The sequence below is a fragment of the Mobula hypostoma genome, chromosome 4, assembly GCF_963921235.1.
Source record: "Mobula hypostoma chromosome 4, sMobHyp1.1, whole genome shotgun sequence".
NCBI lineage: Eukaryota > Metazoa > Chordata > Chondrichthyes > Myliobatiformes > Myliobatidae > Mobula > Mobula hypostoma.
Window position 1 is genome coordinate 99378431 of NC_086100.1, and position 16825 is coordinate 99395255.

At 46.5% G+C, this 16825-nt stretch overlaps 1 protein-coding gene across 9 annotated transcripts in view; it reads left to right on the plus strand.

The window, feature by feature from the left end:
• The window catches only part of LOC134345510 (uncharacterized), a 267873-nt gene extending 257717 nt beyond the window's left edge, over positions 1–10156 (plus strand). For 7 of the 9 annotated variants that reach the window (XM_063046270.1, XM_063046269.1, XM_063046264.1 and 4 more), the window contains one exon: positions 3–371. In XM_063046270.1, coding sequence (XP_062902340.1) covers positions 3–231 — 229 coding nt within the window. In that variant the 3' untranslated portion in view covers positions 232–371. Of the gene's footprint in view, positions 1–2; positions 372–7832; positions 7924–8494 lie in introns of those variants that run through there. The other 2 variants (XR_010017712.1, XM_063046263.1) reach the window with 2 other exon arrangements.
• The last annotated feature ends 6669 nt before the right edge of the window (positions 10157–16825 follow it).

The window sequence follows — 16825 nt, forward strand, 5'->3', positions numbered from 1 at the left end:
AGACGGTATGTACGTGAGATCTTCAGTGATGTGAATGCCAAGGAATTTAAAGCTGTTCGCCCTCTCAGCCGCAGATCCACTGATGTCAATAGGGGTGAGTCTGACTCCATTCCTCCTGTAATCCACAACCAGCTCCTTTGTTTTTGCGACATTGAGGGAGACATTGTTTTCTTGACACCACTGTGTCAAGGTGATGACTTCCTCTCTGTAGGTTGCCTCATTATTATTTGAGATTAGGCCAATCAGTGTAGTATCATCTGCAAATTTAATTAGCAGATTGAAGCTGTGGGTGGCAACACAGTCATGGATATACAGGCAGTAAAGAAAGGGGCATAGGACACAGCCCTGGGGGGCTGCTATGTTGAGGGTCAGAGGGGTGGAGGTGAGGGAGCCCACTCTTACCACCTGGTGGTGATCTGACAGGGAGTCAGGATCCAGCTGCACAAGGCAGAGTGAAGGCCGATTTGTTTGTTTATTGAGATATAGTGCAGAATAGGCCCTTCCAGTCCTTCGAACCTCGCCGCCCAGCAGCTCCCGATTTAACGCTAGCAGAATCACAGCACAATTTGCAATGACCAACCAAAGTGTTTGGACTTTGGGACGGAACTGGAGCACCCAGAGGAAACCCATTCAATCACGGTGAAGATGTACAATCTCCTTAACAGGCTGTGGCGGGAATTGAACCCAGGTTGCCTGAACTATAAAGCTTTCTGCTAACTACTACACTACCATGCCACCCCAAAACTGGCTATTCTAGCAATTATCAGTTTGGCCCAATTTTTCTTTTCATAAGGTGACCTGTTGGGCAAATGCCATAGCTTAGCTTGCTATTAACGTTAGATTTTACAGACAAAGAAGCTTATGTTTTACTGCTAAATTAACTTCTCCGATTGTCCCATTTGGTCTCACCCTATTAGAGATATTCTTGTTGTTGTCTATTCTTCCTCCATTTTTTCTGCAACTAAAAACTCATATTTTTGGTTTGTCTTCCAGTATTGACAAATGAGTCCTGAATTAGAAATGTTCTCTATTTCCATTTCTATGGATGCTGCCTGACCTGGCAGAGTTTCCAGCATTTTCAGCTTTTATTTCAGCATCCTGTTCACCTTATAACTACTTTTGCAAACTACCCTACTGTATTGAAAGAATCGTTTGTGAATAACCCCAGATCGCTCTGCTTCTGTGCCCTATTTAGAATTGTGCTGCCTTCACATTTTTCCTACCTCACTCCTCAGCATTAAATTTCACGTGATCCAATTATCTGTCAATGCCCAATATTAGAAATCTGAAATTAAAAACAGAAATGCAGGAAATATTCAGCAGGCTTAGTGACATCTATGGTGAGAGAAACAGAATTAACTCAAAAAAGGGGGAAAATAGTAAAGCATGAAAAACCATATAACCATATAATCATATCATAATTACAGCACGGAAACAGGCCATCTCAGTACTTTGATTAGCAGTTCTGTCATTATTTATGCTCAGCGTGCCTAGCCCAGTGGTGGAAGCCTTAGTGCAACCGCATACAAACAATGGAAGAGAGGCAGGTCTAGGCATTCGCCCCTCCAGTATCAACCAACATTGACTAGGATGAAGTCAGAAACTGATTCTTTGGCCCAACTGAAAGTGCACTGGCCATCAAAAAACCATTTAAATTAAACCTATTCTTGTACTTTCTCATGAATTCTGCATATTTTATCACTCATCTGCAAACTAGGATATTAACCACACATCTCTGGGATGGGGGGGAGGGGTAAGGAGACAATGTGACATAAATCCGTGTGGTCATCAAGAAAATGTGCAAACTCCACACAGAGAGAACTGGAGGTCAGAAATGAACCCATCATGCTGCTCCTTCTGCACCACAGTTCAGTCTCCTGTATCACCAGCCGGTCCTGCACCTCAGTTCAGTCTCCTGTATCACCGGCCGGTCCTGCACCTCAGTTCAGATCCTGTATCACTGGCCGGTCCTGCACCTCAGTTCAATCTCCTGTATCACCGGCCGGTCCTGCACCTCAGTTCAGTATCACTGTATCACTGATGACTCCTTCACCTCAGTTCAGTTGCCTATAGTGCCGGCCAGTCCTGCATCTCAGTTCAGTCTCCTCTATCACTGGCCGGTACTGCACCTCAGTTTGGTATCACTGTATCACCGGCCGGTCCTCCACTTCAGTTCAGTCTCCTGTATCACCGGCCTGTCCTGCACCTCAGTTCAGTCTCCTGTATCACCAGCCAGACCTGCATCTCAGTTCAGGATCACTGTATCACTGGCAACTCCTGCACCTCAGTTCAGTCTCCTGTATCACCAGCCAGACCTGCATCTCAGTTCAGGATCACTGTATCACTGGCGACTCCTGCACCTCAGTTCAGTCTCATGTATCACCAGCCGGTCCTGCACCTCAGTTCAGTCTCCTGTATCACTGGCCGGCCCTGCATCTCAGTTCAGTATCACTGTATCACCGGCCGGTCCTGCACCTCAGTTCAGTCTCCTGTATCGCCGGCCAGTCCTGCATCTCAGTTCAGTCTCTATCACCGGCCAGTCCTGCACCTCAGTAAAGTCTCTATCACTGGCCGGTCCTGCATTTCAGTTCAGTCTCTATCACCGGCCAGTCCTGCACCTCAGTTCAGTCTCAATCACCAGCCAGACTTGCACCTCAGTTCAGTCTCCTGGATCACCGTCCAGTCCTGCACCTCAGTTCAGTCTCCTGTATCTCAGGCCGGTCCTGCATCTCAGTTCAATCTCCTCTATCACTGGCCGGTCCTGCACCTCAGTCCAGTATCACTGTATTGCCGGCCGGTCCTGCACCTCAGTTCAGTCTCCTCTATCACCGGCCGGTCGTGCATCTCTGTTCAGTCTCTTGTAACATTAGCCGGTCCTGCACCTCAGTTCAGTATCACTGCAACACCGGCTGGTCCTGCACCTCAGTTCAGTCTCCTATATCACCGGCTGGTCCTGCACCTCAGTTCAGTCTCCTGTATCACCGGCCAGTCCTGCACTCAATTCAGTCTCCTGTATCACCGGCCGGTCCTGCATCTCAGTTCAGTCTCCTGTATCACTGGCCGGTCCTGCATCTCAGTTCAGTCTCGTATATCACCGGCCGGTCCTCCACCTCAGTTCAGATCCTGTATCAACAGCCGGACAGGCATATCAGTTCAGTCTCCTGTATACCGGCCGGTCCTGCACTCAGTTCAGTCTCCTGTATCACCGGCCGGTACTGCACCTCAGTTCAGTCTCCTGAGTCACAGGCCGGGGCTGCACCTCAATTCCGTCTCCTGTAACACCGGCTGGTCCTGCACCTCAGTTAAGTCTCCTGTATGGCCAGCCGGTCCTGCACCTCAGTAAAGTCTCTATCACCGGCCAGTCCTGCACCTAAGTTCAGTCTCCTATAACACCGGCTGGTCCTGCATCTCAGTTCAGTCTCCTGGATCACCGGCCGGTCCTGCACCTCAGTTCAGTCTCCTGTATCACCAGCCAGACCTGCATCTCAGTTCAGGATCACTGTATCACTGGCAACTCCTGCACCTCAGTTCAGTCTCCTGTATCACCAGCCAGACCTGCATCTCAGTTCAGGATCACTGTATCACTGGCGACTCCTGCACCTCAGTTCAGTCTCATGTATCACCAGCCGGTCCTGCACCTCAGTTCAGTCTCCTGTATCACTGGCCGGCCCTGCATCTCAGTTCAGTATCACTGTATCACCGGCCGGTCCTGCACCTCAGTTCAGTCTCCTGTATCGCCGGCCAGTCCTGCATCTCAGTTCAGTCTCTATCACCGGCCAGTCCTGCACCTCAGTAAAGTCTCTATCACCGGCCGGTCCTGCATTTCAGTTCAGTCTCTATCACCGGCCAGTCCTGCACCTCAGTTCAGTCTCAATCACCAGCCGGTCCTGCACCTGAGTTCAGTCTCCTATAACACCGGCTGGTCCTGCACCTCAGTTCAGTCTCCTGTATCACCAGCCAGACTTGCACCTCAGTTCAGTCTCCTGGATCACCGTCCGGTCCTGCACCTCAGTTCAGTCTCCTGTATCTCAGGCCGGTCCTGCATCTCAGTTCAATCTCCTCTATCACTGGCCGGTCCTGCACCTCAGTCCAGTATCACTGTATTGCCGGCCGGTCCTGCACCTCAGTTCAGTCTCCTCTATCACCGGCCGGTCGTGCATCTCTGTTCAGTCTCTTGTAACATTAGCCGGTCCTGCACCTCAGTTCAGTATCACTGCAACACCGGCTGGTCCTGCACCTCAGTTCAGTCTCCTATATCACCGGCTGGTCCTGCACCTCAGTTCAGTCTCCTGTATCACCGGCCAGTCCTGCACTCAATTCAGTCTCCTGTATCACCGGCCGGTCCTGCATCTCAGTTCAGTCTCCTGTATCACTGGCCGGTCCTGCATCTCAGTTCAGTCTCGTATATCACCGGCCGGTCCTCCACCTCAGTTCAGATCCTGTATCAACAGCCGGACAGGCATATCAGTTCAGTCTCCTGTATACCGGCCGGTCCTGCACTCAGTTCAGTCTCCTGTATCACCGGCCGGTACTGCACCTCAGTTCAGTCTCCTGAGTCACAGGCCGGGGCTGCACCTCAATTCCGTCTCCTGTAACACCGGCTGGTCCTGCACCTCAGTTAAGTCTCCTGTATGGCCAGCCGGTCCTGCACCTCAGTAAAGTCTCTATCACCGGCCAGTCCTGCACCTAAGTTCAGTCTCCTATAACACCGGCTGGTCCTGCATCTCAGTTCAGTCTCCTGGATCACCGGCCGGTCCTGCACCTCAGTCCAGTCTCCTGTATCACCAGCCGGTCCTGCATCTCAGTTCAGTCTCCTGTATCACCGGCCGGTTCTGCATCTCAGTTTAGTCTCCTGTATCGCTGGCCAGTCGTGCATCTCAGTTCAATCTCACTGTATCACCGGCTTGTCCTGCACCTCAGTTCAGTTTCCTGTATCACCGGCCAGTCTTGCATCTCTGTTCAGTATTCGGTATCACCGGCCAGTCCTGCACCTCCGTTCAGTATCACTGTATCATCAGCCGGCCCTGCATCACAATTCAGTCTCCTGTATCGCTGGCCAGTCGTGCATCTAAGTTCAATCTCACTGTATCACCAGCCGGTCCTGCATCTCTGTTCAGCATTCTGTATCACCGGCCAGTCCTGCACCTCCGTTCAGTATCACTGTATCATCGGCCGGCCCTGCATCTCAATTCAGTCTCTTGTATCACCGGCCGGTACTGCACCTCAGTTCAGTATCTTGTATCACCCGCTGGTCCTGCACATCCGTTCAGTCTCCTGTATCACCGGCTGGTCCTGCATCTCAGTTCAGTCTCCTGTATCCCCAGCCGGTCCTGCAACTCAGTTCAGATCCTGTATCAACAGCCGGACAGGCATAACAGTCCAGTCTCCTGTATCACCGGCCGGTCCTGCACTTCTGTTCAATCTCCTGTATGACCGGCCGGTCCTGCATATCAGTTCGATCTCCTGTATCACCGGCCGGTCCTGCATCTCTGTTCAGTATCACTGTATCACTGGCCGTTCCGGCAGCACAGTTCAGTCTCCTGTATCCCCAGCCGGTCCTGCAACTCAGTTCAGATCCTGTATCAACAGCCGGACAGGCATAACAGTCCAGTCTCCTGTAACACCGGCCCGTCCTACACTTCAGTTCAGTCTCCTGTATCACCGGCCGGTCCTGCATGTCAATTCAGTCTCCTGTATCACCGGCCGGTCCTGCATCTCAGTTCAGTCTCGTATATCACCGGCCCGTCCTGCACTTCAGTTCAGTCTCCTGCATCACCGGCCGGTCCTGCATGTCAATTCAGTCTCCTGTATCACTGGCCGGTCCTGCATCTCAGTTCAGTCTCGTATATCACCGGCCGGTCCTGCACCTCAGTTCAGATCTTGTATCAACAGCCGGACAGGCATATCAATTCAGTCTCTTGAATCACATGCCGGTCCTGCACTCAGTTCAGTCTCCTGTATCACCGGCCGGTACTGCACCTCAGTTCAGTCTCCTGTATCACAGGCCAGTCCTGCACCTCAGTTCAGTCTCCTGTATCACCGGCCTGTCCTGCATCTCTGTTCTGTATCACTGGCCGTTCCGGCAGCACAGTTCAGTCTCCTGTATCCCCAGCCGGTCCTGCAACTCAGTTCAGTGTCCTTTATCACCAGCCTGTCCTACATCTCAGTTCAAATCCTGTATCAACAGCCGGACAGGCATAACAGTCCAGTCTCCTGTATCACCGGCCGGTTCTGCGTCTCAGTTTAGTCTCCTGTATCACCAGCCGGTCCTGCAACTCAGTTCAGTGTCCTTTATCACCAGCCTGTCCTACATCTCAGTTCAGATCCTGTATCAACTGCCGGACAGGCATAACAGTCCAGTCTCCTGTATCACCGGCCGGTTCTGCGTCTCAGTTTAGTCTCCTGTATCCCCAGCCGGTCCTGCAACTCAGTTCAGTGTCCTTTATCACCAGCCTGTCCTACATCTCAGTTCAGATCCTGTATCAACAGCCGGACAGGCATATCTGTCCAGTCTCCTGTATCACCGGCCGGTTCTGCGTCTCAGTTTAGTCTCCTGTATCGCTGGCCAGTCGTGCATCTCAGTTCAATCTCACTGTATCACCGGCTTGTCCTGCACCTCAGTTCAGTTTTCTGTATCACCGGCCGGTCTTGCATCTCTGTTCAGTATTCGGTATCACCGGCCAGTCCTGCACCTCCGTTCAGTATCACTGTATCATCAGCCAGCCCTTCATCACAATTCAGTCTCCTGTATCGCTGGCCAGTCGTGCATCTCAGTTCAATCTCACTGTATCACCGGCTTGTCCTGCATCTCAGTTCAATCTCACTGTATCATCGGCCGGTCCTGCATCTCTGTTCAGCATTCTGTATCACCGGCCAGTCCTGCACCTCCGTTCAGTATCACTGTATCATCAGCCGGCCCTGCATATCAATTCAGTCTCTTGAATCACATGCCGGTCCTGCACTCAGTTCAGTCTCCTGTATCACCGGCCGGTACTGCACCTCAGTTCAGTCTCCTGAGTCACAGGCCGGTCCTGCACCTCAATTCCGTCTCCTGTAACACCGGCCGGTCCTGCACCTCAGTTAAGTCTCCTGTATGGCCAGCCGGTCCTGCACCTCAGTAAAGTCTCTATCACCGGCCAGTCCTGCACCTGAGTTCAGTCTCCTATAACACCGACTGGTCCTGCACCTCAGTTCAGTCTCCTGTATCACCAGCCAGACCTGCACCTCACTTCAGTCTCCTGGATCGCCAGCCTGTCCTGCATCTCAGTTCAGTCTCCTGTATCACAGGCCAGTCCTGCATCTCAGTTCAATCTCCTCTATCACTGGCTGGTCCTGCACCTCAGTTCAGTATCACTGTATCTCTGGCGACTCCTTCACCTCAGTTCAGTCTCCTGTATCACGGGCCGGTCCTGTACCTCAGTTCAGTATCACTGTATCACCGGCTGGTCCTGCACCTCAGCTCTTTCTGCCTAATGCCCATACACTGGATTATCTCACTGTGTAAGTGTTTTCTGACGTCAGCCTTGAACACACTACAAAACTGAGCATCAGTAGCCTTAGGTGACAATGAATTCTGTAAATTCTGGCAAAAAAAATCTTGTTCGTCTGTTTTGTGAAAATGCTGGCAGTACAATATGAGTCATATTCTGGGAAGATAATTTCGGTTGGAACATTTTGCAACAATCGGAAACTGAAGTGATTACTGGTCGGATCAGGTATGTTTAAATCCAACATGTTGACACAGTTGAGTTCCTGTTGTGATACTGTACTGTATCTGTTTTAACATGTAGTAGTGCATTTAGCATGTTTCAGCAATTTTGCTTTGTCCGCAGATTTGACCTTCCAGGAATCCAAGGATTAAATTTCGTGCTGAGAAATTCATTGGGTGGCGGAGGCGTTGCATCTTTAAGGAGTGATCCGCAGGTACAAAGCGCTTCTGGCGTTTGATTGTGCCCCTGGCTTTGTGGAGAAAATATCATTAGATAATATTTGATGTAAATTGTAGATAGGTGTCGAAAGCTGCCGGTTAAGCCAAGTATGCAATTCTGATATTTCGTATCCGCGTCTGTAGTTTTTTTTTCATTTGAACAAGTAATTTCATTTGGTTGAGTAAGTTTGATCTATTTCTCACGACACTTGTGCAGTTCCAGCTGAACGACTCCCCCGCTTTTGTTGACAAGTCCTTATCGATATTGTTGAATTGCAAGGTGAGCCGTTTTAGTTTAATCGTTTGCCTCAATATTTCCGTAAAGTAGGGCCAGCAGCTCGATAACGGCTGGGCTGGCATGCCACTCTCCCTAGGTGAATAGTGCAACTTTCCTGCCAAAATCATCGCGACTGGAGCCGGTTTAAAATCCCCTCAACTCTTCCTTCACGGGCTCTTTCTAGCACCGCATTGGCCAAATATATTCCTTTTGAATACAAACGGTTTTGTTTTAAATAAAATCCCAAACTGCTGAGTTTTCCCATAAAACTAAAAAGTATTGTTTTACAGGGTAAGGCGTATGGACAGATGTTGCTGGACTTCCGACTGACAAATGTACCTGATCTGAAGACGCTTGTGGAATAATAACGAACTGTTTGACGCGGAAACGCCGTCCCACGAGCTTAGCTCAGACATTCTCCATCTCCCTGCTCTTCACGGGGAAACACAAATGCCAGATTAATTTCTTCTGCATAGTAAAGTAAAGGAATTAAAATTTTCATTGCTATTAAACTGCACAGGTAGGAAATATAAAAAAACAGAATATGCTGGAAACACTCAGCGCCTGAGAAAAGCCAAACAAGTTGATGGTTAGGTCGAAGACCCTTCGCCCTTGGTAGTAAAAATGATTCTCGACTCTGAGGTCGGGAAAGGTGCTTTAACATACACGTCTTTTTAGCTAAACGGTGTTAATTGACAATTACGAATGCATGTTTCAGCACTAAATTCCGTAACTTAACATAATGACTCCGCTGTAACTTATGAAAATCAAATGTGCATGTATGGTTAACATCTGCCTCCGCAATCTTTAATGCTATACATATGTTACAATATGTTAGCCGTACTTTAACGGGCTAAGAGTGCTGTGCCCCGGGTACTTCCTGTGCCTGACCTTTTCAGTTGCACTATATACAAGAGAGAATCTGCAGATGCTGGAAATCCAAGCATCATACACAAAGTGCTGGAGCAAGTCAGTGGGCCAGGCAGCAGCTATGGAAAAAGAGGTCCCGAGGAAGGGTTTCGGCCCGAAATGATGACTGCTTTTTTCCAGTTGGCTGGCATGCTGAGTACCTCCAACACTTTGTGTATCAATTGCAGTATATGTGGGAGATTGCTCATTTATGTTAAGCTTTAGCTGCGAATTGCCAGAATTAAACGCACTGACACCACTCCATAATCATGGCGTCGTGCCTTCCTGTATTCGGTATAAGAACTCCAGTTGGACATGGGCAGTGAAGCATTTGTTACGTTCCTGGGCGAAATCATGCAATGAGTCATTTTATGATGACAATGTGATTTGAATGGGATTCTGCCCATATATTCGATGTTAATTGTACCAAAAGTGTAAACATATTCATTATTAGTAATAACAAATGCCTATTTCTGGTGCATCAACTTTCACAGAGTCATTGGCAGTAAGACAGTATGAAAACACGCCCCTCGGCCTATCCACACCAAAATAAACACAGAATAAACACTCGGCAGATTGGGCGATATCTGCTGAACGTTTCGAGGCTCTAACCGTATCTGCATTTTCCACCTATCTATACGGATCCGTTTTCCAATACTCGGTCGGTGACTATTGCGCTTGAAGTGTTCCGCTAATTATTTCAATGTGCGAGTTTCCACTGCCATCGTCCCTCGGCAGCCCAGATTTCAAGGTGGGGAAAAAAGTCTTCCCCTTACATCCCCTCTAGTCATAGACTTTCTATTACTTGCAAAACAAAAAAGGACTTAATTTCCTTTCGGAAGGAAATTGAATCTCCAATGAAGTAGTAGCATGATATCAGTGCAAACTCGAGTTAAATTCTGTTCGTCACCGTTATATTGACACCAGCAGAGGTGATAACCGGAAAACGGACTTTATGCTGTACACCCGTATTTTACAGAAAACTAATCCTATAACAATAAAGTGAATTGATTAAACTAAACCTAATTTTGCCAAATCCTCTTTTTCTCGTCAGTCTTTACTCATACCTCGTAAATACTTTGCCAACCTTTCATTTGTGACATAATGATAGAGGTTTTCGTGAACACGGTATTTATTTCAGACAAAAAGGAACTGATCCTCCATACTGATTCTATTTCCATTAGATTCGCCCTGTAACAGTATCCCGCCAGGATCATCATGCCCCACCCCCGTGAAATACCTCCACGGGTTTATTTAACTTTAAGTGGAAACTTTGCTTAGATTATTTGGCCCATTCGTGGTCGGCCACAGGAGCTGTAAACAGCGGGGACAATAACGCAACATTTACTAACTTAACTGACAAGAGTCTATGCTTTGGGCATACCAATCCATATCAACAATCGTGCCACACATCAAAGTTGCTGGTGAACGCAGCAGGCCAGGCAGCATCTCTAGGAAGAGGTGCAATCGACGTTTCAGGCCGAGACCCTTCGTGACGAAGGGTCTCGGCTCGAAACGTTGACTGTACCTCTTCCTAGAGATGCTGCCTGGCCTGCTGCTTGAATTTCCAGCATCTGAAGAATTCCTCGTGTCAACAATCGTGACGCAGTTTTCTCTAACTTCCGCTAATGCCCACCTCCCCCTCGTACCCCATCCGTTATTTATTTATATACACACATTCTTTCTCTCTCGCTCTCCTTTTACTCCCTCTGTCCCTCTGACTATACCCGTTGCCCATCCTCTGGGTTTTTGCCCCCTCCCCTTTTCCTTCTCCCTGGGCCTCCTGTCCCATGATCCTCTCATATTCCTTTTGCCAATCACCTGTCCAGTTGGCTCCATTCTTCCTCCTCCTGTCTTCTCCTATCATTTTGGATCTCCCCCTCCCCCTCCCACTTACAAATCTCTTACTAACTCTTCCTTCAGTTAGTCCTGACGAAGGGTCTCGGCCCGAAACGTCGACTGTACCTCTCCCTAGAGATGCTGCCTGGCCTGCTGCGTTCACCGGCAACTTTGATGTGTGTAGCGCAGTTTTAGGATTACAATTTGAACATCAATGCCATCACAAAGAACGTTCGCCAGCGGCTCGACGTAGGAGTTTGGGGAGATTTGATGTGCAGCCAAAGACTTTCCACCCTAGGGGATATCTTCAGGAGGCGCTGCCTTCACAAGGTGGCATCAACCATTAAGGACGCTCGGCAAACGGGGCATATCCCTTTCTCGTTACTCCCATCGGGAAGGAGATACAGGAGCCTGAAGTCCTGCACTCATCCATTTAGGAACAGTTTCTTACCCTCCGCCATCGGATTTCTGAAAGATCCATAGACCATGTGTACTATATTGTCATTCCTTTTTTTTCTGTAATGTAGATTTGTATGTTTTTGTATTGTACTCCTGTCCAAAAATAACAAACCTCACGACGTCTGTCAGTGATAATAAAGCTGATTCTGATTCTAGTTTTGAAATTGAAGAGGCTAGGCCATAGACCTCTTTTATTATGGAATCATCTGCATAATTGAAGTTAGCTAAATTTTAAGGTTAGTTGCCATATTACTCTGCCAGATGAAGCAAAGAAATAGAAGCATCTGTAGGCCTCATAAATTTACATCGTACTCTATCGCCTCAAGTCAATATGCAACACAACCTCACATCCCTGGATTCAGAAATATTTCCCATCACAACCTAATACCAGAATCCCAAAGGTTCAGAACCTTGCGGCAGTAAGAAGTTCGGACAACGTTTCCAAACGTTGCAATTGTTGTAAGAAAATATCTGCGAACTTAGTTAAACCTCGCTTCCTGAATATTTTTATTTTTTTATATTTTAAAAGGTGATATATTTATTAGGCTTTATTGTTTCATTGTAATTATTGAATTGCGTCTTCTCTGGTTCCGTTTAATGTGCTTTATGAAGAATACACAATAAAATCCATAGAAGGTGCAACTCATTCATAGGTCCAAAAATTCAGCCCTGTGTCTCATGAACCATGTCAGTGGCACGCTGATCCTGCAGAGGAGTAATTTTTAAAAATCTAATTTATGTAAATTTACACTTATAAAGGAATTTTCTTTCAGATTAAAAATCCGAGTTAGCTGTTTGGGAAATAACTTCCAAATGAAAGGCGAAAGCGTTTAGAACATTTCCACAAGTGCTGAATGGTGTTCGATCGATGGCTCATTTTAAATCTGAGGTCAGATGATATTTATTAATCAAGAATGCGGGCATGAAAGTGCATCGTCGATCATCCAAGATGCCATTGAATTATAGAGATAGCGCGGGAGTGAAATAGCTTTTTTCTATTTCATTACCCTTACAATTACAATTGCTGAAACTTTTGAACGTTGTCCCACCTAAATTCAGCAAAAATATGGCAGAAGATAATTAGACGAAGCTTTTGAAAGTACTCGCAGTAGAAACAGTGAAGAAAATATTAAAATGTAAAGGCATACCGCCAAATGTGTATTTCGATATTTCAAATTATGTTCGCTAAATTAAAATCGATATGCGTAGCGGATGAAAGTATCGTTTCAAATTATAAATAATCACAAAATATCGGGGGCTTCCTCAGGTCCAAAAAGTGTTATAATAAACATAGTACGTTAACAACGATGTGGGGATGTAGATCGGAAAATGCTGAACGTTGTGCTGAGAAATCGAGCTTCGATGGGTCGGTACAGTACTTAGCATTTATTATTTCATAACAATATGTGCATCCGCTTGCTTGGACTCTCATATCAATTCAAGCGTAACAATCTACAATTTGAAGAGCTCATGGGCGCAGGGTTTAAATGGCAAATGGCATATGCTTCTATCAGCAATGATAAAAGGCAACCTCTGAAATATTTCATTTCCCGACACGTTGCCTGATACGCTGGGTGTTTATATGTTCAGAGTTCCAGTTTCCCTCTAATTATCTAATGTTTCATAACCTGTAACAAATTCACGATAAGAAGGTTTTGCCTCAAAGAGGAAAAAATACCACTTTTGGTTGATAAATGTTTCATCGTCACTTGTTTGTGGTACGTCGAAAAGAACCTTAATTCCTGCGCTTGTTTTTTTTACCCCCACTCCCCGATCACAATGGTTTACTTCCTTTTGATGGAGAAAACGCATCTCTAATTGTTTCTGCCCTTGGCATCGTGTTTCCTTATTTATCTCAAGGTGTTATGATGGGTTTTACTCGCGGTACTTTGGAACGTAATTTGATAAGTAACTGATTTGTTAAGGCGGAATCATAAAGATTACTTGTGAACTTTCCCCGTTGTGGAATTTTAAGTTTCACTCTTAAAGTGAAAACTTAGAAGCAAGTCTAGGAGATGTCCTGTTTTAATTGGAACAAAATAACTCAATTAGAATTTCTAAAAAAAAGTAAAGTAACTCATTTCAAGACGACCTGCATCACTTCCACCCTCTTTAATGACCGAATGGACAAAGTGAAACTTATTAACGAGGCCCCATCAGTCTTCAGTGTGTTTTACAGACAAGTAACAATTTTGGTGTTTTACGGGCGATAAAGAACGTGTAACTGGGCCTATGCAAATGTTGTATTGAATTGCCAGTTCAAATGAATCCTCCTCACATTGGAATGCAGATTAGTGGAGAAGATTATAGCTCAAAACTGTAACTAACTACTTTTATCTTCCCTTTGCCAACTCTCATTCCCTAATCCCTAATACCTTGCGGACGTCTGTTAACATCCAAAATGAAGGCTCGCACAACGGTAAAGACGGTGGGAACGAGTCACCGAAGCTTTTCGAAAGAACACAATAGTGAATAGCACAAATTCTTGGCACTGTGTATTCTGCAAAGCTCCAGCTACCACTGCGAGCGATGAGAAAAGAACGGAGCTATCATTTTTTTTCTTTCTACGTAAGATTAATGCCATGGCATCCATCATTACACTAAACAGTAGAAATCTGGAGACCCAGGGCCGTAGTGGGTCACAAGTCAATTAGCCGCTATACGGAAGAATGTTGGTTACAAGCTGTGAGTCATTGTCAAATTAAATGTGTCCTTTTCTTTGTGGACCTTGTTTAAGAATTTGCATGATGGATTACGAAGGCCGAATACAAAAGTACACTCTCTCTCTCTCTCTCTCTCTCTCTCTCTCTCTGTCTGCCTCTCATTCTCCCCTCCCCCTGTCTCTCTCTATCCTTCTCTCTCTCTCTCCTGTCTCTCTTTCTCTTCGCCGTGCATCTTGTAGCTGTCAAAACTGAGGAGTTGGAATTTGTGACTTGTTCGACAGGGAATGGCCGTTTCTCCTCTGGCTGAATGGATCACAAAGACCTGATCACAAACAAGAGAAAATTACAGATGCTGGAAATCCGAGCAACACACATAAAATGCTGGAGGAACTCAGCAGGCCAGGCAGCATCTATGGAAAAGAGTAAACAGTCATAGTTCGGGCCAAGACCCTTCATCAGGATTGGGAAAAAATGAGAAATTAGAGCAAAAAGTGGGTGGGGGGGGGAGGGAGGAAGAAGTACAAGGTGGTACCATGGAAGGGAGGGAAAAGGAGCACCAGAGGGAGGTGAGAGAGGGAAACGGGAATGGCGAGGGGGGTTGGCAATTACCGGAAGTTTGAGAAATCGGTGCCTGACCTGCTGATTCCTCCAGCATGTGATTCCCATTCCCACTTCCCTCTCCCACCTCATCTCCTTAACTGCCCATCACCTCCCTCGGGTGTTCCTCTCCCTTCCCTTTCTTCCATGGTCTTCTAACCTCTCCTATCAGATTCCCCTTTTTTCAGCCCTTTATTTCTTCAACCTGTCAGCTTCCCAGCTCTTTACTTCACCCCGCCCCCTCACGGTTTTACCTATCACCTTGGGCTTCTTCCGCCCCTCCCTCCACCGTTTTTCCTCCAGTGCTGCGGAAGGGTTTCGCCCCGAATTGTGGACTGTACTCTTTCCCACAGATGATGCGTGGCCTGCTGAGTTCCTCCAGCACTTCGTGTGTATTACAAACACCTAATTATATGCATTTAATTAGTCACACGAGTCAACAAGCAAACATTGCTAATCATCCTGGGTGACAAAACCGGAATGGATCGTAGTAATGTAGCGATATATTTATTTGCGCAAAGTGCTATATACCTGGCTACAACGGATGTATTGTCGTATACTGTACACGGAAGATACTAACAAACGATCATTTCGTGTGTTAATGCTTAACTTTTGCATAACACAGGCATAACTTTAATGGTTAAACAAAGTTCATCCAATTATTTCTTACTCCTTAAACTAATCCTATCCCTAGCAGCCTGAAGAAACGGAAGTGGCCATGTGATCAATCATTTTTTTTAAATTTAAGTGAAGTTTTAACCTGAAAACGTAAATGGGGAGCTTTGTGCTAATTGCTTCCTGAGAGGCCATCTCACAGACTAACTAAAAGTGGGTCGGTATATCGTGAACTGTGTTTTTGTTTCGAAATTATCCCTCTTTAATCAAGTGTTGCGGAAATGAAGCATTGTGAAAGAAGTGAAGCAAGTGAAGTAACAAAGTCCACGCCGCCCCTTCTTTAGTGGGCAGCAGAGTACGACACACGATTAAATGACTTGTAAATCAAATCGTATTATAATTAATTTATGTCAATTACAAACAGCAATCGTGAGGTACTTGCAAGAATAATTTGTAAAATCGGCTAATAATGTTGCCAGTGATCGTAAAATGTGCAGGTCTCCCACCTGCTGATCTAGCAGTGAGCATAAAGGTCGATTTCACTGTGGTTTCATCTAGTCAGTACTCTCATCACAAGGTAAATTGTTGATACTCCTTAAGAAGCTACGCGTTCCTATAAATGAGGAACTGACGGATTACCGACGCCTTCATCCCAATCAAGAACTACTGTTAGCATCTTGGCTTTGGAAGTTTTTTAAAGCTACAACGGGCAGCAGAAAAGTGATCACTTAAGATCAGAGTATAAAATAAAACGAGATTCGGGTTGTAATAAGGCACCGCTGAACAACATCATCAGTAAACATAGAATTGAGAACGTCACCAGTCAGGTCTGACCTGTCTGTTGATTCAGCTCGCACTCTTAATTTTTATGCAATTACCTTCCATTCTATATTTTCGTTAAAAATCACTGATTCTTTCTCTTCACTCTTTGCCTCTTTAAGACTGTTCCCATTGTCGAATGATTTGCGCGCCATGAACATGAGCGTATTCTAACCGCTCAGGACTCAGTTGTTTGGCCAAAATTACTTTCCTAACTTAATGGCATCCTAGACTGAAAATCGGAAGATAAGGCCGAAGAGGTCATCAGTGTGAAGACTGACAATAACTTATGTCCGCTCTGACACTTGGGGTGTTTCGTATCGTGTGGGTTTGTTCTGAGTGTGAACATCTTTTGTTCATACAGATACTATGTGCAGGTCATGTAGTTGTCGGGTCTGGGTGATTGGGGTTGGATCAGTGTCGGCACCTCTGGGTCTGGGTGTTGCGGTCCGGTCCTGGGATGAACGCATGTTGGGGTTAATTCGTAGTCTGGATCTGGGTGATGTTGGCGATGGAGGCTGGTCTGGGTGTTGGGAGCTATGGTTAGTTCTGCCTGCACGGGCAGCTCGTCGAACGCAAGCCCGGGGAAATTGTGCATCCACCAATGGCGACGCCGAGGTTCTATCGCTGGCCAATCAGGGTTTGAGGTTAGTGCGGGACTCCCGGCAATATGAAGAGACGCCCCGCCACTGCTGATTGATCTCACGGTCGAGGCTAGCA